The sequence below is a fragment of the Gymnodraco acuticeps genome, unplaced genomic scaffold (genome assembly GCF_902827175.1).
Source record: "Gymnodraco acuticeps unplaced genomic scaffold, fGymAcu1.1, whole genome shotgun sequence".
Classification (NCBI taxonomy): Eukaryota; Metazoa; Chordata; class Actinopteri; order Perciformes; family Bathydraconidae; genus Gymnodraco; species Gymnodraco acuticeps.
The window spans coordinates 471,368-497,888 of NW_022990484.1; the positions used below are offsets into that span (position 1 = coordinate 471,368).

The following is a 26,521-nucleotide window of genomic DNA, read 5'->3' on the forward strand; positions in this document are numbered from 1 at the left end:
ACAAAAGTCTTCCAAAACCGGTTTATTCATTGAAAAAAAACAGGGGCTTTCTTCCCCACGCATGCGCGGAATGGTTAGACTGGACACAGCCATATTAATTATTCATTACGTTTGAACATGTATACATTAAACTGTCTAATATTTAACATTCTCCAGTTTAAACAGTTTTCCCAAGTGCGTATACCACGTCGTATACATCCGGTCAGTGCCAATCTGGATTTAGGCGGAAGATATCGCTCTTGACTCTCTGCGTGTCTTTGATATATCCTCCCATGAGCGGAAGTGTACGGGATTCTGCCTTTCTGCTGAATCCAACATCGTTTGTAAAGGGGGAACACCGTCTGCATCGCTTCCCACCGCATCACCATCAGCTTGTCTGCGTTCCTCGTCGCTGTACACCATTTACATTAGCTACATATTAGCCCGGGACATGCGCTATCCGGTTAGGCTTTTACTACACCAGACATGCGCAGTTAATGACAAATCAACATGAGAATAGCTGCGACAGCGGTAACAATAAGAATGCGAATGTACTACTAGTGGACGTATTTTGTTTTAGGTCTGCGCAATCGACGTGAACGCCTGCCTGGACACGGGAGAGGATTAAGTTACTGCTGCTGGCGGAGGATTATTTTATTGGCCTCATCCTGTCACGCCCGAATCTTTGGTGATCTTTTTTTCCCCATTAGTACAGGTCGAAAGCCAGGTATGCTATTGTGTTCGAGAAAAATGTCTTGAAATGTCTGTGATGAATTGCTGTACGTCCTTTGTTGCCTGTAGTTACTCTTGGCTACATGTTTTCGCGTTGTGTGGAGACAACAATAGAAACCCCAATATAAACGGTGTTAAATACTGGATCATTTGTAACGGTACAGCAGGGAATTAAAACAACCGTTACTAATAGTAGTGTCGTGGGGTCTACTGCACGAGCTGCATGGATGTGAAGCAGTTTTATCGCCGCTAAAACTAGTGGGGAATAATGGACGACAGCCTGCATACCTGCTTTAAGACAATTTGCTTTGACAACTGTGAAACATTAGGTATATGGCAGATGGAGTTACTGGATCCCAGCAGCTCGGACTGCCCAACCCCTGTGTTTTGGTTGCAGGCGGATCATGCCCTTTTGTCCAATGGAGCCTGACTGTACTTTTTCAGAACTGGCTCCTATCATAAAATAATTTGCCTGCTGTTTTGACACCCCCTATTATTTCTAGCTGACAAAATAAAGAGGTTGTGGATTTCCTGAATAACTTATCTGAGTGTTCAATAATCTGAATTAGCTGGACAGATAACGAAAGCTTTAACAAAGTTAATTTGTTCCACTTTTGAGGAATTGAAATGACTAAAGCCATAATTAAAGAGGTGTATATAGTTATATTTTTACTTAAGCTCCTAACATATGGGACAACAAAACATATCTATTGATTTACACCAAAAGTACAACTACTATAAATCATCTTACAAATATACAAAACTTAAAGTGAAACATATCAAATAACACATTAAAATGTAATGTTCAGAATAGCAGCAATAAATGCTCCAAGTTAAGGTTATCTTTTCTTGTTTCTAGCTTTTTTGCTTCAAATGTTAATATTTAACTCGTCTTCAGGCATCCTTGATGTTTACAGAAAGTATTGTGTGGTTGTAGGTGAAACCATAATTAAAATAAAATAAGGTTTCATACCATTAATGTGGCACATTGAAGAAACCTGCAGCAGTGCCTGAAAATGTGCATATAAGGCATTAAAATGTTAACTATCAAAAGAATGTATTACAAAGTCAACACAGCTTATGTGTTAACTTTGGCACAGGTAGTTCATTTACAATAGCCATAGTTGACATCATAAAATAACTTGATTTGTTCAACCAACAGTTTAAAGAAGATTAGGTACCACTGTTTTCATCTTAATGTGCCACATTATTCACTTGTGATGGGGTTTTAAATGTTCTCCACAGAGACATGTCTTTCCGACGAGGTGTGGTCCGGCAGAGCAAGTTCCGCCATGTCTTCGCCCAAGCGTGGAAAGCTGAGCACTGCATCGACGATATCAGAGTGTCCCGAGTGACGTGGGACACCTCCCTCTGTGCGGTCAACCCCAAATTCATCGCCGTTATCATCGAATCCGGCGGAGGAGGGGCCTTCCTCGTTGTTCCCATCAGCAAGGTTGCATTACATTCAGCATTATAAAAAACAGTCGATCAATACATTTTAAACGCCTGTATCTTGTTTCCTATTTTCCATTCTGCTACTAAAAGCAAAATGTCAGCAAGTCTTTGATGCTTAGTCCTGGAATGCACATACAGCGCTTTCACAGTTCAAAGGCAATTGATGGACAAATGTTATCCTCCTGTAATAACGGAGTCCAGAACAAATGTCCTTACGGGGACAATAAAGTATATTGTATCGTAATATGTTAAAGTTTCTCTAGCCAACTGTCTCAGATCTTAACTTTTTGATTTCTCCCACAGGCAGGCCGAATCGATCAGTCCAGTCCTACAGTGTGTGGACATTTAGCCCCGGTGCTGGACATCCAGTGGTCTCCTCATGACGACAACATCATCGCAAGTGCCTCAGAGGATTGCACCGTGAAGGTAGGTCAACACTTGGCAAGCCTGTGTGATGGTGGCTTTGTGGCCCTTAATCAGTTATTGCTGTCACATATGACAAAGACCACCCTGACCACAGATGTGTCAACTAGGTCTTGTAAAAAGTCTTAGTCTGTTTCAAAGCCATGTTTCATTCTGGTAACAATACAATTGTGAAAAAGAGAGAGAATCTTTTTTCCTGAAACTTTCAGAATCTCTTAAGACAGAGAGGACACATATTCATGTATAAAAGACATGAGAAAGTGGATTGTGCATATAAGGTGACCTTTAAGTGAACCTGAAATAGTTTGCCAAGAGTGACTTCAATGCCACTCGTTTGTGCACGAAATATGAACTTAAAGCTACAAGAGGGTTAGCTTAGCTCGGAACAAATGCAAGAAGCAGGTCGCAACAGCTAGCATTACTTTGGCTAATCACCTGTAAAGCTTAATGAATAACAGGAGTAGTTATACACATACCACTTTCGTCTCATTAGTATGCATAGAAAGTGACAGGTCACACCTCTCCCTACTTATTAAGCCCCGCCCACTTCCGGCTAAACCCCGCCCACTTCCGGCTAAGCCCCGCCCACTTCCACCGGAAGTCCCGCCCACTTCCACCGGAAGTCCCGCCCCATAAGCCCCGCCCCTTCCACCGGAAGTCCCGCCCCCACTTCCGGTTTTTCAAAATAAAATTAAAAAATATTTTAAAAATGATAAAAATAAAAATGCTGCCCCTACCGGTCACCCCCACTTCCGGTTTTTCAAAAATAAAATTAAAAAATATTTTAAAAATGATAAAAATAAAAATGCTGCCCCTACCGGTCGCCCCCGCTTCCGGTTTTCAAAATAAAATAACATGAAATGTAACAACCATATATTTTAAAAGTAATGTCTCAGCTCTAAAGAGCAAGGTCCCGCCACCTAACCACTTCCTGTGCCCCTGTATACAGCAGTATTGACTGTAACTTACAAATACTTGCAAATAACATGAAATATACAACCATATATTTTAAAAGTAATGTCTCAACTCTAAAGAGCAAGGCCCCGCCACCTAACCACTTCCTGTGCCCCTGTATACAGCAGTATTGACTGTAACTTACAAATACTTGCAAATAACAAGAAATATACAACCATATATTTTTAAAAGTACTGTCAATCTCACTAACTCTCTCTCGCTCTCTGCTATTCTCTGCCGTGAAAAGTTTGGTGAACAGTCAAGACAGGTGTGGGAACCATAAAACCCCCAGACATCCTCTGCGGGACAAATGGTGGGGCGATGGGGAGGACACACACACACACACACACACACACACACACACACACACACCACTCACCCCCTCTTCCGTTCAGGATGTTTCTTTTCAAGTTTTTGTGAAACTGCTAAAGAAGTATTTGTTTTGCAAAAGAGGTTATTTTCAAAAGATCTTATTTAGGTTTTAATAGTGATACCTAAGGGTATTCTCTTTCAGTATATGGATTTGTGAACTAATGTGTAATTACTTTTATTAACTATAATTGCACAGGATCATTCTAAGAAGAGTGAGAGGGCTAATGAGCCAGCACCATACCTCCTCTATGCATTTTCTTGACCTGTATCTGATCATGAAAAACTTGACTCTTTTTAAAAAAGTTATTTTTCATCTATCATTTTCAACCATGCAACAAGAGATCAAATTTAAGAATAAGTAATAGTTTGTCACGATTTTACGGGAAATAGTCAGTGCGCAATGTCACATCTTAAAGACAGCTTTAACTGGATAAATGGTTAGTCTTTTTTTCAAAACATACCGTACGTTCTGCATGTTAGTATATTTGGTCAATCGATTAGACCCTACTGCCCTAGACGCATGCCCTCAATAGGGAAGTCACGCTTTGGGAAGAGGTGTTTCATTTCACAGATCCACCTTGATTTGTTGTTGTGAGGGGTGAAGGAAGAGGGACGGGGGAGGAAAATTCAGAGGATGAAAAAGCAGAAAACATAACTTGTTTTTGTAAAACGGTCAGCACGTCAGTTTCAAGAAAGACGTTTGCATACATAAAAAAGTGTATCTTACAGTTCCTTTTGTGAGAGAATTACACACAAATCTGCAGAGTGTCACTAAAAAGTTGTAACACAGGGACTGACATTCTGTATGGGGTTTCACACGGACACAAAGTCTACTTCATTATCTACTTTGTCAGCTTTTATACACAAAAGTGTATCTTTCAGTAACTTTCTCAGAGAATTTAAGCATAAATCTGTCAAAGATTCTTAACGAAATCTACTTCATTATCTACTTTGTCAGCTTTTATACACAAAAGTGTATCTTTCAGTAACTTTCTCAGAGAATTTAAGCATAAATCTGTCAAAGATTCTTAACGAAATCTACTTCATTATCTACTTTTCAGCTTTTATACACAAAAGTGTATCCTTCAGTAACTTTCTCAGAGAATTTAAGCACGTCAGTTTCAAGAAAGACGACAATAATTAGTAGTTAGACATTTTGGAGAAATGTTCTCTGTCGTTCTTAATGCAAAAACAAATCATCTCTACTCCCTTTGGGTGAAGTCCAGGAATGTTCTCGGGGGGAGTGGACACTTGCTGTTACATGGCATAAAGCTTCTGCAGTGTGCCAATAAATGTATAGTTTCCCTAAAGCTCCATACATTTACACATATTGACTAATGACTCAGCACATGAGGGGTAAATACAAAACAAATCTAAATATCACCAATTATTCCAGAATGTGACTAGAATAGAGTCTAGAGAATGGACCCAGGCTTTGTCTTCAGCCATCAACTAAATAGGGGCGTGCTTTTTTTTTTTGAATCACCAGTATGTTACTCACCATTGAAGACAGTGTTGAGGGGGCAAGCAAAGTGTACTCAGCGGCAGATTGCATGGAAGCAGAAAGGCCTGGCTCAGACACCATGTATCCAAAGGTTGACGGGGAACTTCCAACCAGTTCCATCACCTGTTTAGCTTGAGGGAATTTAAACACCATTCAAAATATGGATTACAGAAAAACAATATATGTAGTAAATCGGGGTAATCATTAATAAGGGGAAAATGTGCAAGTCTAACCTGAGTCTGGCATGAGCACTTGATCAATAAGGTGGATGACAATGTCCTTCTTGAGCACCATCTTGATGCCATTGACTGTTAAACTCTCGCCATCACAGCCTTGAAATCAAAGTAACGCTTCTAAAAACATATATTTTAGAAAAGTAATGTTAGTCATGTCAAGTTATCAAGACTGCTGTGTTTCATCGAAACAGTGTACAGAGCAGAAAGGGGAACATTTGTCGCCACATTAACATACCGACTCCTCTATCAGTTTTTGCATACATAAAAAGTGTATCTTACAGTTCCTTTTGTGAGAGAATTACACACAAATCTGCAGAGTGTCACTAAAAAGTTTTACACAGGGACTGACATTCTGTATGAGGGTTTCACACCTGAGCTGCTGGGGGGGAGGGCGTTGAAAAGGGGGTGAGTATGTTTGGCTCTCTGGTGTGTTAAGAGTCACAGTCTTAAAGAAAAATCTGGTCAGAAAAAGTACTTAACTTTCTACCAGTTGTAAATTGTCTTACATATAAAAAAAGTAAGAGACTTACTGTTTCCTTTGTGAGAGAATTACACATAAATCTGCAGAGTGTCTGTAAAAAGTCTCAAAATCACAAACTGCAGACGCCTCAAGGAGAGACTTGAAAAGATCCATGCCGAGTGGGGGGAGAAGAAGAAGACTAATAACCAGCAGTTGACTGAAGCCAGGGACTTTTTTCTTTAAAGTAAAATAAAAATGGGAAACTACTATGCAAAACGCTCTGTATATATTGATCAGAATGTAGTCAATACCCTTTTAATAAGTGTGGTGATGAGGACGATTGAAAACAGAACGAGTAGTGACCCCTGTGTAAACAGAATGGCTGAAGTTTGTAAACTAGAAGACATTTTGGCTATCGTGCGTTCTGGCAGTACTATCCCCGGTCATTGGGAAACGATTGTAAACGAAACATTTAAAGTGGTCCTGGAATCTTCATTTTCCGAAACATTCTGTAACATTATCTCAGAAATGAAACAAACATCAAAAGTGTATCATGTGCTATCAGTGTATGCTCTGTTTGTAGATGTAATGCATCTCTGTGCAGAAAGCAGCATACACATGAATATTCTGACTGAAGTGAAAAAACTCCATCACGATATCTCCAGTCATATGGGGAATTCTAAGCTGGAGACGGTCCTGCGGATGTTGCAATCAGTATAACTATTTGATTTTTGGGTGTGAAAAATAAAAAAGTGTTTTTTACATTTAAAAACTGTTGTCTTCATTATAGCAAGGGGGAGCGTGTCTCATACATGTGTATTACAGTCCTTCTTTTTGTGTTTTTCAGTGTTTTTCTGTGTGTCTGTGTGACAAAGCACAAATCATTTCAAACAAACCCTGAATCAAATTTAGAGAGGACCATTAAGAGTCAGAATCTTAATGAAATCTACAGACACAAAGTACTTCATTATCTACTTTTCAGCTTTTATACACAAAAGTGTATCTTTCAGTATATTTTTGAGAGAATTTAAGCATAAATCTGCCAAATGTTTCAAAAACAGCCTTGTTTCACTGAAATAGCCTCAAAATCACAAACTGCCATTAAGAGTCAGATGCTTTTACGGAATCTAATAAAACAGAGTATTTTCTACAGATGACTCCTCCCACTCAACGCAATAAGTACCATCCCATTCAGCAAATCATATAAAACTAAGGACCCCCACTAAGACGACCGTTGAAAGTAGCCATGAATCTGAGAAAAACCAAGTCTGATATAGCCTCCCCTTATTATCACCAGGATAACGGATATGGGCTTAATGACTGGATGTTACAAAGTAAGGGGGAGGATGTTCCCGAAGAAGAGCCCTCCTCTATATCATATCCATGTAAGGTCTTTAGGACAAAAGAGGACCACGATAACATGACATATGAAGAATATCTTTCTTTAAAAGAGGGTATTATAGATAACCTTGATAGAAACAGTATATCTCATACCACTCGCCAAGATCGCAAACGACAATTAGCAGAAAAGAAAAGAAAAAGTAAAGAAAAACGAAGAAAAATGAAAAGGAGAAGAAAAATGAAAAGCAAACGCAGAATGCGAATGAAAAGAAAAGGACGGAAAACCAAAAAGACAAAACGAAGGAAGGTGAAAAGAAAAAGGAACAAAGTGAAGAAATGTAATGGTGTTGTTGAGTCATTACCGGATCATAATAATCTTATAGATCATCTACCGCTAACCGACTGCTGCGAATGTGTTGAACAAATACCAAAAGCAATGGCAGAGCTTTGCTTCAATATAATGAGAGAAAAAGCACGATACTGTGGAATTGCCCAAATTGGTGACAGTGCCAGAACATGCATTAAAAGACTGTTGGAGGATTTCTATTCTAGTATCGGTTTTCATTACATCGAAGGATATGCCAAAACGTGTGACGACATAGACAAAGCTTTTGAAGACAATTATATGGTACCTGTCCTTACAGCTAAACAAATCCTACGCCAGGTATTCAACAGACCACAAGAAGCACAAGAAGCCCCAGAAAGGATTACATTCAGAGCTAATAACGGTGAAACCGAAGAAGAAGCAAAGCAGATTATAATCGTTGCGGGTGAAAGGATAGAGAATTTGCATGTGATGTTAATGCATTTATCTGATATAAAAAATGCATTTGTTTACTTCCAAGAGACCCCTAAACATCTACTTTGGCAATGTGAATTGAACGATAAACCGATCACTGTCAATGAAACGCGGAGAGAAGCAGCAGTGCAAATCGTTAAGTCTATTACCTTGTATGCACTACGGCATTAACTTGGTAAAATGTAATGTGTTTTTATGAAAGTGTGTTGAATGTTGTGTTTTCAATTAAACAACCATTACAAAATGAAAATGTGTTTTATTTTTTTGCTCTCATATATAGTAATAGTATTGTAAACGAAACATTTATAATAAATCTTCGACAGGCTGCCACACAGCCTGCAGTCCGTCACCCCGACCCTCAGTATGTGCACTAAAGAATGGGCAAAGATTACGGCTTTTTCGGTTTTCTAACCACCATTAGGGGTCTAAAAAGAGTTGGTTTTACTGAGGCACCATTTTTTGCACGTAATGGATGTCCTGTGGTGCTGGTCAGTCAGAGTTGAATAGACCTGCGTCAGGGGTTCACACCAAAAGCCATAAAGGAGTCTTTTGTCATTGATGAGCGAGGTCATCTCTCTCCTCCACTGGCCAATAAACTTTCACATTCTCCACTTTTTTATGATTTTGTTTAGCTCACGGACCCCAAACAAAAGTGCAAAGAATTGAATTAATCACAGGGAAATGAATAAAGGATTAATTTGCATTGATTTTTGCTCCACCACAAATGGAGTCATTTTCTTGACCATAAGGACCTGAGATGTGCACCAACCTGGTGACCAAATACAAGAAGCATCTGACCTATGTGCTGTCCAACAAGGGTTTCTCCACCAAGTACTAAGACATGTTTTGCAAGGGGATCAAATACTTATTTCCTCCACTATATTTGACTCTTCATATGCTGTAACAAATATGCATTTCCTCTCTGGGGGACGAATAAGGGTATTCTGATAATTCCTCATACATACTCCTTTAAACCATTTTTTAAAAGTTAAGACATTCAATGGTAACCTTGTTAACAGAAGTGGCAATAACAGAGTGATATTGACTTTTAGTGATTTATTTATTATGCACTTTTTTCCTGCAGGTGTGGCTTGAGGAAGGAACACAGCGGCGGAGGAAAATGCCACAATGTCAATGGGGGTACATGAGCCAACCACCTTAGGTATAAAGGCAGGGTTGGGCTTCAGCAACACTCTCGTTTGCCCCGGGGCAAACTGAGTGCACGAAGGATGTACAGGCAATAAGGCTGTAAAACTCCTGAGCTCTGTGAAGTGTTTTCACTTATCTTTTTTATGTCTTGAGTATATTGTATGTTGCATTATTGGAGAAGCTTAGGACCCAGGGTTAGGGCTAGGATTTTCATTGCCTAAACAACGCTGTTGTGCATACAGTATGTCAATACAACTTGGTATGTTGAATTGAAACTTGTGTCCAACAGTATAATCAACCAGTGCTGCTATAAGCTCCGTGGCAGGGGGAGACGTGATGGCAGTTTATAGCAGCACTGGTTGATTATACTGTTGGACACAAGTTTCAATTCAACATACCAAGTTGTATTGACATACTGTATGCACAACAGCGTTGTTTAGGCAATGAAAATCCTAGCCCTAACCCTGGGTCCTAAGCTTCTCCAATAATGCAACATACAATATACTCAAGACATAAAAAAGATAAGTGAAAACACTTCACAGAGCTCAGGAGTTTTACAGCCTTATTGCCTGTACATCCTTCGTGCACTCAGTTTGCCCCGGGGCAAACGAGAGTGTTGCTGAAGCCCAACCCTGCCTTTATACCTAAGGTGGTTGGCTCATGTACCCCCATTGACATTGTGGCATTTTCCTCCGCCGCTGTGTTCCTTCCTCAAGCCACACCTGCAGGAAAAAAGTGCATAATAAATAAATCACTAAAAGTCAATATCACTCTGTTATTGCCACTTCTGTTAACAAGGTTACCATTGAATGTCTTAACTTTTAAAAAATGGTTTAAAGGAGTATGTATGAGGAATTATCAGAATACCCTTATTCGTCCCCCAGAGAGGAAATGCATATTTGTTACAGCAAATGAAGAGTCAAATATAGTGGAGGAAATAAGTATTTGATCCCCTTGCAAAACATGTCTTAGTACTTGGTGGAGAAACCCTTGTTGGACAGCACATAGGTCAGATGCTTCTTGTATTTGGTCACCAGGTTGGTGCACATCTCAGGTCCTTATGGTCAAGAAAATGACTCCATTTGTGGTGGAGCAAAAATCAATGCAAATTAATCCTTTATTCATTTCCCTGTGATTAATTCAATTCTTTGCACTTTTGTTTGGGGTCCGTGAGCTAAACAAAATCATAAAAAAGTGGAGAATGTGAAAGTTTATTGGCCAGTGGAGGAGAGAGATGACCTCGCTCATCAATGACAAAAGACTCCTTTATGGCTTTTGGTGTGAACCCCTGACGCAGGTCTATTCAACTCTGACTGACCAGCACCACAGGACATCCATTACGTGCAAAAAATGGTGCCTCAGTAAAACCAACTCTTTTTAGACCCCTAATGGTGGTTAGAAAACCGAAAAAGCCGTAATCTTTGCCCATTCTTTAGTGCACATACTGAGGGTCGGGGTGACGGACTGCAGGCTGTGTGGCAGCCTGTCGAAGATTTATTATAAATGTTTCGTTTACAATACTATTACTATATATGAGAGCAAAAAAAATAAAACACATTTTCATTTTGTAATGGTTGTTTAATTGAAAACACAACATTCAACACACTTTCATAAAAACACATTACATTTTACCAAGTTAATGCCGTAGTGCATACAAGGTAATAGACTTAACGATTTGCACTGCTGCTTCTCTCCGCGTTTCATTGACAGTGATCGGTTTATCGTTCAATTCACATTGCCAAAGTAGATGTTTAGGGGTCTCTTGGAAGTAAACAAATGCATTTTTTATATCAGATAAATGCATTAACATCACATGCAAATTCTCTATCCTTTCACCCGCAACGATTATAATCTGCTTTGCTTCTTCTTCGGTTTCACCGTTATTAGCTCTGAATGTAATCCTTTCTGGGGCTTCTTGTGCTTCTTGTGGTCTGTTGAATACCTGGCGTAGGATTTGTTTAGCTGTAAGGACAGGTACCATATAATTGTCTTCAAAAGCTTTGTCTATGTCGTCACACGTTTTGGCATATCCTTCGATGTAATGAAAACCGATACTAGAATAGAAATCCTCCAACAGTCTTTTAATGCATGTTCTGGCACTGTCACCAATTTGGGCAATTCCACAGTATCGTGCTTTTTCTCTCATTATATTGAAGCAAAGCTCTGCCATTGCGTTTGGTATTTGTTCAACACATTCGCAGCAGTCGGTTAGCGGTAGATGATCTATAAGATTATTATGATCCGGTAATGACTCAACAACACCATTACATTTCTTCACTTTGTTCCTTTTTCTTTTCACCTTCCTTCGTTTTGTCTTTTTGGTTTTCCGTCCTTTTCTTTTCATTCGCATTCTGCGTTTGCTTTTCATTTTTCTTCTCCTTTTCATTTTTCTTCGTTTTTCTTTACTTTTTCTTTTCTTTTCTGCTAATTGTCGTTTGCGATCTTGGCGAGTGGTATGAGATATACTGTTTCTATCAAGGTTATCTATAATACCCTCTTTTAAAGAAAGATATTCTTCATATGTCATGTTATCGTGGTCCTCTTTTGTCCTAAAGACCTTACATGGATATGATATAGAGGAGGGCTCTTCTTCGGGAACATCCTCCCCCTTACTTTGTAACATCCAGTCATTAAGCCCATATCCGTTATCCTGGTGATAATAAGGGGAGGCTATATCAGACTTGGTTTTTCTCAGATTCATGGCTACTTTCAACGGTCGTCTTAGTGGGGGTCCTTAGTTTTATATGATTTGCTGAATGGGATGGTACTTATTGCGTTGAGTGGGAGGAGTCATCTGTAGAAAATACTCTGTTTTATTAGATTCCGTAAAAGCATCTGACTCTTAATGGCAGTTTGTGATTTTGAGGCTATTTCAGTGAAACAAGGCTGTTTTTGAAACATTTGGCAGATTTATGCTTAAATTCTCTCAAAAATATACTGAAAGATACACTTTTGTGTATAAAAGCTGAAAAGTAGATAATGAAGTACTTTGTGTCTGTAGATTTCATTAAGATTCTGACTCTTAATGGTCCTCTCTAAATTTGATTCAGGGTTTGTTTGAAATGATTTGTGCTTTGTCACACAGACACACAGAAAAACACTGAAAAACACAAAAAGAAGGACTGTAATACACATGTATGAGACACGCTCCCCCTTGCTATAATGAAGACAACAGTTTTTAAATGTAAAAAACACTTTTTTATTTTTCACACCCAAAAATCAAATAGTTATACTGATTGCAACATCCGCAGGACCGTCTCCAGCTTAGAATTCCCCATATGACTGGAGATATCGTGATGGAGTTTTTTTCACTTCAGTCAGAATATTCATGTGTATGCTGCTTTCTGCACAGAGATGCATTACATCTACAAACAGAGCATACACTGATAGCACATGATACACTTTTGATGTTTGTTTCATTTCTGAGATAATGTTACAGAATGTTTCGGAAAATGAAGATTCCAGGACCACTTTAAATGTTTCGTTTACAATCGTTTCCCAATGACCGGGGATAGTACTGCCAGAACGCACGATAGCCAAAATGTCTTCTAGTTTACAAACTTCAGCCATTCTGTTTACACAGGGGTCACTACTCGTTCTGTTTTCAATCGTCCTCATCACCACACTTATTAAAAGGGTATTGACTACATTCTGATCAATATATACAGAGCGTTTTGCATAGTAGTTTCCCATTTTTATTTTACTTTAAAGAAAAAAGTCCCTGGCTTCAGTCAACTGCTGGTTATTAGTCTTCTTCTTCTCCCCCCACTCGGCATGGATCTTTTCAAGTCTCTCCTTGAGGCGTCTGCAGTTTGTGATTTTGAGACTTTTTACAGACACTCTGCAGATTTATGTGTAATTCTCTCACAAAGGAAACAGTAAGTCTCTTACTTTTTTTATATGTAAGACAATTTACAACTGGTAGAAAGTTAAGTACTTTTTCTGACCAGATTTTTCTTTAAGACTGTGACTCTTAACACACCAGAGAGCCAAACATACTCACCCCCTTTTCAACGCCCTCCCCCCAGCAGCTCAGGTGTGAAACCCTCATACAGAATGTCAGTCCCTGTGTAAAACTTTTTAGTGACACTCTGCAGATTTGTGTGTAATTCTCTCACAAAAGGAACTGTAAGATACACTTTTTATGTATGCAAAAACTGATAGAGGAGTCGGTATGTTAATGTGGCGACAAATGTTCCCCTTTCTGCTCTGTACACTGTTTCGATGAAACACAGCAGTCTTGATAACTTGACATGACTAACATTACTTTTCTAAAATATATGTTTTTAGAAGCGTTACTTTGATTTCAAGGCTGTGATGGCGAGAGTTTAACAGTCAATGGCATCAAGATGGTGCTCAAGAAGGACATTGTCATCCACCTTATTGATCAAGTGCTCATGCCAGACTCAGGTTAGACTTGCACATTTTCCCCTTATTAATGATTACCCGATTTACTACATATATTGTTTTTCTGTAATCCATATTTTGAATGGTGTTTAAATTCCCTCAAGCTAAACAGGTGATGGAACTGGTTGGAAGTTCCCCGTCAACCTTTGGATACATGGTGTCTGAGCCAGGCCTTTCTGCTTCCATGCAATCTGCCGCTGAGTACACTTTGCTTGCCCCCTCAACACTGTCTTCAATGGTGAGTAACATACTGGTGATTCAAAAAAAAAAAGCACGCCCCTATTTAGTTGATGGCTGAAGACAAAGCCTGGGTCCATTCTCTAGACTCTATTCTAGTCACATTCTGGAATAATTGGTGATATTTAGATTTGTTTTGTATTTACCCCTCATGTGCTGAGTCATTAGTCAATATGTGTAAATGTATGGAGCTTTAGGGAAACTATACATTTATTGGCACACTGCAGAAGCTTTATGCCATGTAACAGCAAGTGTCCACTCCCCCCGAGAACATTCCTGGACTTCACCCAAAGGGAGTAGAGATGATTTGTTTTTGCATTAAGAACGACAGAGAACATTTCTCCAAAATGTCTAACTACTAATTATTGTCGTCTTTCTTGAAACTGACGTGCTTAAATTCTCTGAGAAAGTTACTGAAGGATACACTTTTGTGTATAAAAGCTGAAAAGTAGATAATGAAGTAGATTTCGTTAAGAATCTTTGACAGATTTATGCTTAAATTCTCTGAGAAAGTTACTGAAAGATACACTTTTGTGTATAAAAGCTGACAAAGTAGATAATGAAGTAGATTTCGTTAAGAATCTTTGACAGATTTATGCTTAAATTCTCTGAGAAAGTTACTGAAAGATACACTTTTGTGTATAAAAGCTGACAAAGTAGATAATGAAGTAGACTTTGTGTCCGTGTGAAACCCCATACAGAATGTCAGTCCCTGTGTTACAACTTTTAGTGACACTCTGCAGATTTGTGTGTAATTCTCTCACAAAAGGAACTGTAAGATACACTTTTTTATGTATGCAAACGTCTTTCTTGAAACTGACGTGCTGACCGTTTTACAAAAACAAGTTATGTTTTCTGCTTTTTCATCCTCTGAATTTTCCTCCCCCGTCCCTCTTCCTTCACCCCTCACAACAACAAATCAAGGTGGATCTGTGAAATGAAACACCTCTTCCCAAAGCGTGACTTCCCTATTGAGGGCATGCGTCTAGGGCAGTAGGGTCTAATCGATTGACCAAATATACTAACATGCAGAACGTACGGTATGTTTTGAAAAAAAGACTAACCATTTATCCAGTTAAAGCTGTCTTTAAGATGTGACATTGCGCACTGACTATTTCCCGTAAAATCGTGACAAACTATTACTTATTCTTAAATTTGATCTCTTGTTGCATGGTTGAAAATGATAGATGAAAAAATAACTTTTTTAAAAAGAGTCAAGTTTTTCATGATCAGATACAGGTCAAGAAAATGCATAGAGGAGGTATGGTGCTGGCTCATTAGCCCTCTCACTCTTCTTAGAATGATCCTGTGCAATTATAGTTAATAAAAGTAATTACACATTAGTTCACAAATCCATATACTGAAAGAGAATACCCTTAGGTATCACTATTAAAACCTAAATAAGATCTTTGAAAATAACCTCTTTTGCAAAACAAATACTTCTTTAGCAGTTTCACAAAAACTTGAAAAGAAACATCCTGAACGGAAGAGGGGGTGAGTGGTGTGTGTGTGTGTGTGTGTGTGTGTGTGTGTGTGTGTGTGTCCTCCCCATCGCCCCACCATTTGTCCCGCAGAGGATGTCTGGGGGTTTTATGGTTCCCACACCTGTCTTGACTGTTCACCAAACTTTTCACGGCAGAGAATAGCAGAGAGCGAGAGAGAGTTAGTGAGATTGACAGTACTTTTAAAAATATATGGTTGTATATTTCTTGTTATTTGCAAGTATTTGTAAGTTACAGTCAATACTGCTGTATACAGGGGCACAGGAAGTGGTTAGGTGGCGGGGCCTTGCTCTTTAGAGTTGAGACATTACTTTTAAAATATATGGTTGTATATTTCATGTTATTTGCAAGTATTTGTAAGTTACAGTCAATACTGCTGTATACAGGGGCACAGGAAGTGGTTAGGTGGCGGGACCTTGCTCTTTAGAGCTGAGACATTACTTTTAAAATATATGGTTGTTACATTTCATGTTATTTTATTTTGAAAACCGGAAGCGGGGGGCGACCGGTAGTGGCAGCATTTTTATTTTTATCATTTTTAAAATATTTTTTAATTTTATTTTTGAAAAACCGGAAGTGGGGGTGACCGGTAGGGGCAGCATTTTTATTTTTATCATTTTTAAAATATTTTTTAATTTTATTTTGAAAAACCGGAAGTGGGGGCGGGACTTCCGGTGGAAGGGGCGGGGCTTATGGGGCGGGACTTCCGGTGGAAGTGGGCGGGACTTCCGGTGGAAGTGGGCGGGGCTTAGCCGGAAGTGGGCGGGGTTTAGCCGGAAGTGGGCGGGGCTTAATAAGTAGGGAGAGGTGTGACCTGTCACTTTCTATGCATACTAATGAGACGAAAGTGGTATGTGTATAACTACTAACAGGTCATATTTTATTTATTTTACTCAAATGTTGATACAATGACAATGTGTTGTTGTTTTACAAGGGATTATGTGGTGAACTAGTCAAGCTATCTGTAGGAGCCAATTAACACTGGGTATAAAGGTAGGAACCTATGTTTGTTGGTGAGGGGTTCCGCCGGAAGGCCATACAGTTTTTGACCACACACGGAGAACACACACACACACTACACACGGAGAACACACACACACACACACACACACTACACACGGAGAACACACACACACGGGATTACAAACAAACAGAAAAGGTATTGCGTAAACCGTAATATCGTGTGGTGAATGATGGGAAGAAACCAGTAAAAAGGGAAATTAATGGACTGTTTCGAACTGGAAACTTTGTTTCTGACTTTTATTCGGCAGCAAACAAGGTGTGCGTCAATTACACCAACAAAGCGGATCCTCAGAGGCATAAAGCGTTGGCTTAGCCTCTACACTATCTTTTCCCCCTAGTCTTTATGCTAAGCTATGTTATGGAAATCTTTTACCTAGTCAATACTGTGGAGATATACAATTAGAATGATCAATCAATAAACTGGTGAAACAAACAGAGTTGTCTTTCTGGTTCTTTATTCGAGACGCCTCGAAGGCACAGGTCTCAGAGTATAGGATAGTCTGCAGGAGTGTGCGCAATAGTCACAGAATAGCAAAGTTTATACAAGATAGGGCGGGCAGACAGAGTTTTGTGTAGCATGGCGGAACGCCTCAGAAATCTGCTTTCACACGGATGTCTCATATTGTTATTAGACACCTGTGTCCTTGAGCTGTAGAAAGTATAACGGTTATCAGATTATGGAAGTTCAAGCTTTGTGTGAAGAGGAGTAGTTTCAACATAGTCTGCCAAATCAGCTCTGTGGCCTTGAAGCGCTTGAGAAAAACAGAAAACAGCACATATGAAGAAATGGTACAGTAGTGTTAGACAATGCTTTTTAGAAGCATTTGGTTTTACCATATAAGGTAACATAAGAAATGGTTTCGTTGCTGTAGCTTCATATTAACCAAACGGGCATAAGTGGTATCAAACGTAACATCTAAGTCTTAGCAAGGAAGCTAATAAGATAGATTTTAAAATGTTAAACTATTCCAGAACAAGGAAAAACACTTTTCCTATATTCCTCCATATTTGTGAATGGGTTACAAACGCTAACTGACCTCAAACTCCATGAGAGTAGTTCGGATCAATTAAACTTTTTTTTCCTTGCTCTGCCTTAAGGGTGTTTAATTTGACCAAAAACCTATTATATGTCAATGCATCACAAACACATCAGTAGCCCTCGTGCACCTGAATGAATCGCATTCATACGTCTGCTGTGTCTGGTGGTTTGAAGGTGTGGCAGATACCAGACGGAGGCCTGACGAGCCCCATGACTGAGGCCATTGTGACCCTCGAAGGACACAGTAAAAGAGTGGGAATCCTGGCTTGGCACCCAACTGCCTTCAACATCCTCATGACTGCAGGTAACGCCATTCATCACATCCTGGTGCCCTGTAATGGCTTTTTAAAAGACTGCTTAGATTGTCTGTGACTGCTGAAATATACCTTGTTGGCATTACTCACTGTAGGGAGCATGAATTAAAGTGTACCATCATGCAAAAAGCCCAATGTGGTTTATAATGTGTTTTACATACATTTACATAGAAAACTAAAAGAAGGGTGTGTGCTGGCAGACCATATCAAAGGAGTTTCTTTATTACATTCAACTCGTTGTCATTCAACAAGCATTGATGCTCACTTTTTAACAACATTTAACAAAAACTACGACATGGTTGCAAACTTTACTTGTTTTTGTATCCATGTCGTAAACACTACACATTATCCAGATACTCTTCTTCTTTGTAAATAGTGTGTATTAAAGAACAGCTCTTATCTTACTGTGTTGGTGTTCAGTGATAGATTTTAATAATACTGCCTTATACAAGCCAGGAAATCGATTTAGCCAATTAGCAATCCATAACATGTAATGGAAGTATAACGGAGAGAGAAAGGTGTGATAAACTTGAAAAATAATTACACTTTGCTGCAAAGATATGTTTGATTGTTTTATGTGTCGGCATATGTATCCCAAAACACACACTGCTCATTTCTTTTTCATGTAATGGTTTATTTGAACCGGGACAGCGCACATTGATGAACACTTTAAAACAAAATAATGCTCACAAGTGTAAATGAGCCGGATTTTAGCTTTGAGCTCATTTCCATCCGTAGTCCCGTCACATACAACATATAAGAACATGACATTTATATTCAAAACAAAAATAAATACATGACATGCAGGAAGAGCATGAGCAGCATACAAGCATTTACCACATGGCAGTACAATGTAGCAGCTACGACATATAAGGTGCAAGAGGAGATACCCCTGTGTTAAAGTGCATTTAGCGGTCGGTTTGTTGCTCAACCATTCTTTAAGTTGTCCTTTAAAACTATTGCTTATTACTCATCATGATATATAGCTCTTAATGGCATTGCTCCACATACATCAGTTTTTAAACTCAGTATATAGCCGAGGCAGCAATCTCCTTTCTGTTCCTTTATTTAGTATTTATTCTCTTAAAATATCCATATTATGAAAAGGGAGGTTTCTTTTTCTAGGGTCCATGTTGACACTTTAAAATTGTCCATGGAGAAATGCCCCAAGCCAGTATTCAGTAGCTGGGCTGTTTTTAAATAGGAGTCAGGACTTCCATTTAGTTTTCACGACACACTAACAGTGTAATTTATATAAATAGAAAGTGAGGCTACGCTCCTTTACTGTCATTCCCTGACTGCCATAATAAACAGTGACCAATCAGAACAGAATGTGCGTGTTCTGGAGGTAGTCTTAAAGAACACTCAAATAGAGACCATGGGGAAATACACTTATACTTTGTCTGCTTTAAAGCTCTAATGGATGTTGTGTCTTCCTCTCTGCAGGCTGCGATAATGTGATCTGTGTGTGGAACGTGGGCACAGGCGAGCTTGTGTACCAGCTGAGTGATGCCCACCCAGATATGATTTACAGTGTCTGCTGGAACAAGGACGGCAGCGCTGTGTGCACCGTCTGCAAGGACAAGGCTCTGCGAGTCATCGACCCGCGACGCGGCACCGTCCTCAAGGTGATGACACTAAAACAGTCCTATAGTGCTTCTTTGCTGGGTCTTTCTATGGTATGAAGCTTCCACATAGGGAATGTACCATCTCATTGTTTGCCTAGGTGAAAGAGAAGGTCCATGATGGCACCAGGCCAATGAGAGCAGTGTTCCTCTCTGATGGGAAGATCCTGACCACAGGCTTCAGCCGGATGAGTGAGAGACAGATGGCATTGTGGGATCCGGTAAGTGCAATACATGTTGTTCATATTGAACGATTCTGCAGTGCAAAGTAGAGTTTGTTTATTTATCAAGACAAAATAAGGGTGTGCCGGTTGATGGACATGTAGTTTGTGCACTGCTACTTGGAGAGGTCCCAGTTCACCTCCTGCCCTGCCGTGGTGCCCTTGAGCAAGGCACCGGACATCCCCCCTCACTCCCATTGCTCCCCGGGCGCTGTACAATAGCTGCCCACTGCTCCTAGTAGACTCCTGGTACTAGGATGGGTTAAAAGCAGAGAACACATGTCACTGTGTGTGCTGTGTGCTCTGCATGTGTGACCATTAAAAAAAGGTTTCATCCCTCCCAATTCTTCTTCTTTATCTCAGTTAATGTGAGGCTTCAGTGAGTTACGACCTTTCCAGTACATCGTTTGTGTTTCCCTGGACAGTGTTTCTGTGTTGAGCTTAAGGGAAGGTAACACAAAGAGGGATTTATTGCTAACACTAGCTTTGCCAGATATCTACGGACCACTGCTACCTTTTTAAGCTGCGTCTTGGATTCAGATCAGATTTGGAATACATGTTTGCGTTACAAGAGCAGTATTGTCCCACAACTCTTACACTGGAGGTGCGTTAAGAACAGGTTGTATCTTCAGCAAGCAACAAGTGTTTCAATGGGCACCTATTTTTTTTAGTTTTAAACAGACTTGTTGTGAATGTATACTTTCTAAGATCTAACCTTAACTTACCATAGCAAAGGTTTTTTGTGAGGTGGGTTGAATGTATATTTTGTGTACAAGTAGTGTTTAATCAATATTTATTTTGTTTTTGTCTCTGTACAGAAAGATCTGTCTGAGCCAATGGCAGTACAGGAGATGGATACAAGTAATGGAGTTCTTCTACCCTTTTATGACCCTGATACCAACATGGTGTACCTGTGTGGAAAGGTACAGATTTACAGAAAACACTGATTTACTTCATTTTGGGTTCAGTCGTCTTGATCACATGGTCTTCTGGCTTTCAGGGGGACTGCACCATCCGGTATTTTGAAGTGACAGACGAGTCCCCGTATGTTCACTTCCTCAGTTTATACAGCAGCAAGGAGCCTCAGAGAGGTGCCGGATTTCTTAGCAAAAGAGGTGTCGATGTCAACAAGTGTGAAATTGCCAGGTAAATATGTCCAGTCATGCTTTTAAAAAAAATGTTTCTAATTAGTTTAACATAGTTTTAAAGGGCTAAGTGATAGATATTTTGTAATCATTGTCAATTTAGTCCATCCTTAATCCTTAATCCTACTTTCTATTGTCAGTATAGCCGAACCCTCTCATAACTTATCCATACGTGCCATAGAACGAATTGTTGTCAACAATCTATTACAAAAACACAACGTTCTTCCATTGCCCATAAAATATTAACTATATATACTACATGTTATACCAAATGTCTATTAGTCTGTAGCTGAAAATATTCCCCAAATAATTCAATATTAATAAAGCTTGAGTTGTGTTTGTTAAAACTACAGAGCCCAGCTTTTTAAGGAAGTTACTGATCCGTGTAGAAATGATGTAATGGATTGTAGGAATAATTGGGCTGAAGTGCCAGCGTTATCATCAATAAGTATTAAAGCATTCAGTGACATGTTTCTGAGGTTGGGTCTTCTCATGGTGTTTGTTTATATAAAAAGAAAATATTGTATACACCAGCCTTACCCTGACATTTCCTGGTTCTCTTTAGGTTCTACAAACTGCATGAAAGGAAAGTGGAACCCATTTCTATGACTGTACCACGAAAGGTAAGCTTTTAAAAAGTCAAACCTATCAAAAAAGGATCCATTTATGTTGCTTGGATAAGAAAATGCCTGCGAAGTCGATCCATAACTGTATAATGAAAACAATGTTCTGTCTCCATCTTGCCTCCCAGTCAGATCTGTTTCAGGGAGACCTCTACCCGGACACAGCTGGGTCAGAGCCGGCTCTCCTGGCTGATGAGTGGATCGCTGGGCAGGATGCCTCGCCCCTGTTGGTCTCTCTGAGCGGCGGGTACGCAGCTCCTCAATCCAAGCACAGAGAAATCCTCAAAAGCAAACCCAAGCTGGCCCCGCAGGACTCTGGGAACGCCACGCCTTCGAATGCAGCCGCTCCCACATCGCACTCTGCGGAAGAAGAGGTGCCACGAGTAAACACGAGAGAGACGGATGGAAATGCAGAGAGACCGAAGAGAGAGGTGAGTGGAGAGAGTCATTAGAGCCGGCCAGTTTATTGATATAATATTGATATTGCGATTTCAGACTAGATATAGTCAAGATTGAGTTGTTTTTCTTGGTTAAAAAAGGCTGTGCAAATTAAAGTGGGCCCTATCATGCTTTTTGTGGCTTTCCTTTTCCTGTAGTGTGTTGTATAGTTTTTGTTGTGCATCTAAGTGGTCTGCAAGGGCTCACACCCCAAAGTTTCCTCCAGAGGGAGTTTCTCTCCCACACCCTACACCCTCCTCCCTGCTTGAAACACCGCCATTGGACACCTTTGTTTACTGGCGCTTCTATTGGCTCGTGCTCCAACACATTGTACGTGATATTCTAAGGGCCAAGATATTTCCGACGCATCTCTTAAGCAGTTGCCCATCACAACAGAGCCTTTTTGAACATTAAAGCATGGAAACATGCCACAGTTGCGGCACAAAGTACAACTATGTACCTGAAAATGAGCATAATGTGTTCACTTTGAAAGTAGATTGCTGACCTTTTCCCTCCTTTCTTTCAGGAGGATTTGCTGAACGAGTTGTTAGCAGAGATGAAGGCGTTGCGGGCTGTCGTCCTCGCTCAGAGCCAGAGAATCGAGTTGCTGGAGAGGCAGCTAGCTCGCATCGAGGATGGGGATGTATGAGCAAGGCGGAGCACCACTACATTCGACGGGCACTATTACTAGATCCATAGCCTTACTATAATCAACAGTAACTCAAGCTGTGCGAGTGGAAGAATGTAGTGTCGATTAGCGACTTGTCTATGAATCACAGTGGCTTTACAACCAGGTCAATTATTGTGAAGAAAACCCAGACGACAATTTCTGATATCCAGACTGTGGATTCAAGCGGGGTGTCATCTGCATAGAGTGATATGTTTTGTTTTTCATATGAAGGAGTATTGTTGCAGCTTTTTGGTGGTATTTATAGTGCAACTTTGAGCTTTGCAAAACCCACACACTAATTTTGAAGAGCTTTGAAGGCATAACAATGGCACTAATGCCTCCAAATAATGCATAAACTAGAGAAATTAAGCATTTTTTTAAAAAAGTGAATGAAGGCTGACATTCTATAGCAAGGCGATTAAGTACCTCTAATATGATTTTCTTTCTTTCAAGCACCCACACATGTTAGCATTAGGGCTATGTAACCAGGTAGTTAAAGCTGCTAAACTGTGATGTCCTTTCAAACCCCCCGATTGTTAGTTCATCGTGTGACTTGTGCTTTGTTTTACGCCATGTGTATGTAGGAAAATCTCTTGGTACACAAATCATGACCTTGACAGTGAGAATTATGTGACTGATAGCTGAGGAGAGCGTAGTTGAATAGTTACGTGTATTGTAATTCTGTGTAGTCTTTGCAGTCGATGATAAGGTAACACTTGTGTTTTTGTACCTCATGTTATCCGGAGAGAGTTGCAGTATTGAAGAGATGTCCGAGATATCCCAGCGCAAGATATTTATTGAGATAAATACGCAGAAATACTTGCCTCCCCTTTTTTCTTTGAGCTGCACCATCTTTTGCCACCTAAAGAACCATGATCTCTGGTGTCACTTTCTTTCAGAAATGTAAGCTAAAAGGACCTAAAACTACTTGCAGTGCAATCTTACTAAAACATTTTAGATTTCTCAGCGTTGCAGCTACAAAAGAGAGGAAGTGACACAGTGATATTTTTTTTTAAAGTTTGATATTGCATTTATATAGGTGTTAAAAGATGGAGCGATCTTTTTACATTTTTTTTTTTTTTTAGTTTTGTGTTTTTTTGCCATTATATTTACAGGCGTCCTTTTTACTTCTCCACGAGTCGGTTATGTGTAGCAATGGTACATTCCACGTCAAGCTTTTCCCTTTGTTATTAAGGGATTTATATTTCTTTGTGCACTGACCTCTTAACACCAACTGTAAAACCAGTAGCAGATTAATGAGACAACATTGTGAAAACTCAATAAACATGAATTCTTCCTTTGTATTAACGGAATGGCTCTTTATTTGCAACAAGAAAGGTTCTGATTTAGATCACATACATGTGGGATTTTAGGTGAAGTGATGTGTTTGCTACTCAAAACAACACATGCACACACCCAAAACGCATTGCTGTACGAAGGATTCAACACCCTACAGATTTCACACATTTGATATTGTTTTGTTGTTAATCGTCATCTGAATTTATGATACTTTAAAAATAACCCTTTGATGTGTTATAAATGTAATCAGTGTCCATAAGTGGCACATCAAATGGACCCTGTAATGCTAATATTCAGGTTAATATTTGTATTTTGTGCCTCTACTGTGTGATGTTTTTATAAAATGTCTTTATTTTTCTCATACTGCCTACCTCTTTTCACCCTCTGTCCGAAACCAGAGCCTAGTCTGAACTGATTGGATCTGGCCAGCTCTGTTGTGATCAGTCCAAACATAGAGATGTCCCGCCCCATCACGTGCAAAGTGTTGAAACTCTAGCCAATAGAAGCGCAAGTCTTACATGGTGATGTCACTGTGTTACGGTAGAAAAATTAAGTAGCCAAATCAAGACGTTTAAGTACAGGGGGAAATAATGATAAGGCCCTTTTGAATATCCTAGGTAAAAATGATATCGAGGTCCCAAAGTTGACAGTAGAAGCCCAGATACAAACACGTTGATGCTATCAGTAGATTTAGGAAAGACAGACTGCTTACCAACCTTGGACCCTGTTGATCATATCCCCTGCACAAAGCATTGTGGGTTGTTTCTACTTCTAGTCTGATACTCGATTATATGTTGCAAATCCTTAGATAGATAGATCTTTACTTTATTGATCCCAATTTGGGAAATGTTTGCGTTGAAGCAGCATCAAAAACACAAGGCAATCTACATAAGAGAAATTAAGACAATAAATAAACAGTCCAACATATTTCAGAAATAGAAATAAAATAGCATTACAAATTCAAAAAGTTAAAGAATATAAAATAAGAAATATGTACATGTGGAAAATATACAAGTGGAAATACAAAGGTCCAGTAACAGATATAATGCAGGATATTATTGTGCAAGAAAGGATTGTTCAAAATGAAATAGAATATGAATGTAAAATGTACAGTGGGAGTTTAAGTCCAGTAATCAAGAGTTGGGCATCTAAACAACAATCAAACTGAGTGTGATCAACCAAGAAAGAAGAACACAATATCACATCACAGACCTGATGCATGAAAGACTGGCAGTATGGAACAACTTAAGGTCAACTAAAAGCATGATAGAGCAGGTCTGACAGAACGGAAATCAACTCAGCAGCGATGCAAAGTGAGTTCTCTCGAGCACCAAGCCACCATAAGGCATACAGTGTTTGATGGTGGTTTTGTGAACAATGGTGACACTGCAATCCAGATTTTGGCGGTAATGCAACTGAACAATCACTCACGTCTCAAAACCTGTTGAAGTGTGAGAGTCGCAGCCATATACACTGAACAAAAATATAAATGCAACACTTTTGTTTTTGCTCGCATTTTTCATGAGATGAACTCAAAGATCTAAAACATTTTCTATATACACAAAATAACCATTTCTCTCATGCTGACAGCAGGAATGTCCACCAGAGCTGTTGCCCGTGAATTGAATGTTCATTTCTCTACCATAAGCCGTCTCCAAAGGCGTTTCAGAGAATTTGGCAGTACATCCAACCGGCCTCACAACCGCAGACCACGTGTAACCACACCAGCCCAGGACCTCCACATCCAGCATGTTCACATCCAAGATCGTCTGAGACCAGCCACTCGGACAGCTGCTGCAACAATCGGTTTGCATAACCAAAGAATTTCTGCACAAACTGTCAGAAACCGTCTCAGGGAAGCTCATCTGCATGCTCGTCGTCCTCATCGGGGTCTCGAGCTCTCGACCTGACTCCGGTTCGTCGTCGTAACTGACTTGAGTGGGCAAATGCTCACATTCGATGGCGTCTGGCACGTTGGAGAGGTGTTCTCTTCACGGATGAATTCACTGTTCAGGGCAGATGGCAGACAGCGTGTGTGGCGTCGTGTGGGTGAGCGGTTTTCTGATGTCAATGTTGTGAATCGAGTGGCCCATGGTGGTGGTGGGGTTATGGTATGGGCAGGCGTATGTTATGGACGACGAACACAGGTGCATTTTATTGATGGCATTGTGAATGCACAGAGATACCGTGACGAGATCCTGAGGCCCATTGTTGTGCCATTCATCCACGACCATCACCTCATGTTGCAGCATGATAATGCACGGCCCCATGTTGCAAGGATCTGTACACAATTCCTGGAGGCTGAAAACATCCCAGTTCTTGCATGGCCAGCATACTCACCGGACATGTCACCCATTGAGCATGTTTGGGATGCTCTGGATCGGCGTATACGACAGCGTGTTCCAGTTCCTGCCAATATCCAGCAACTTGGCACAGCCATTGAAGAGGAGTGGACCAACATTCCACAGGCCACAATCAACAACCTGATCAACTCTATGCGAAGGAGATGTGTTGCACTGCGTGAGGCAAATGGTGGTCACACCAGATACTGACTGGTTTTCGGACCCCCCCAAT

General features: G+C 39.9%; 1 protein-coding gene across 1 annotated transcript; it reads left to right on the forward strand.

Moving 5' to 3' along the window:
- Positions 1-257: 257 nt before the first annotated feature.
- Positions 258-23,956, forward strand: coro1b (coronin, actin binding protein, 1B). The gene is made up of 11 exons (XM_034226312.1): positions 258-706; positions 1,957-2,164; positions 2,470-2,592; positions 17,787-17,916; positions 19,373-19,554; positions 19,653-19,772; positions 20,591-20,695; positions 20,773-20,918; positions 21,483-21,540; positions 21,669-21,971; positions 22,505-23,956. Exons 2-11 carry the CDS (start codon positions 1,961-1,963, stop codon positions 22,625-22,627), a joined length of 1,494 nt encoding a protein of 497 aa, XP_034082203.1. The 5' UTR covers positions 258-706; positions 1,957-1,960; the 3' UTR covers positions 22,628-23,956.
- Positions 23,957-26,521: the final 2,565 nt, after the last annotated feature.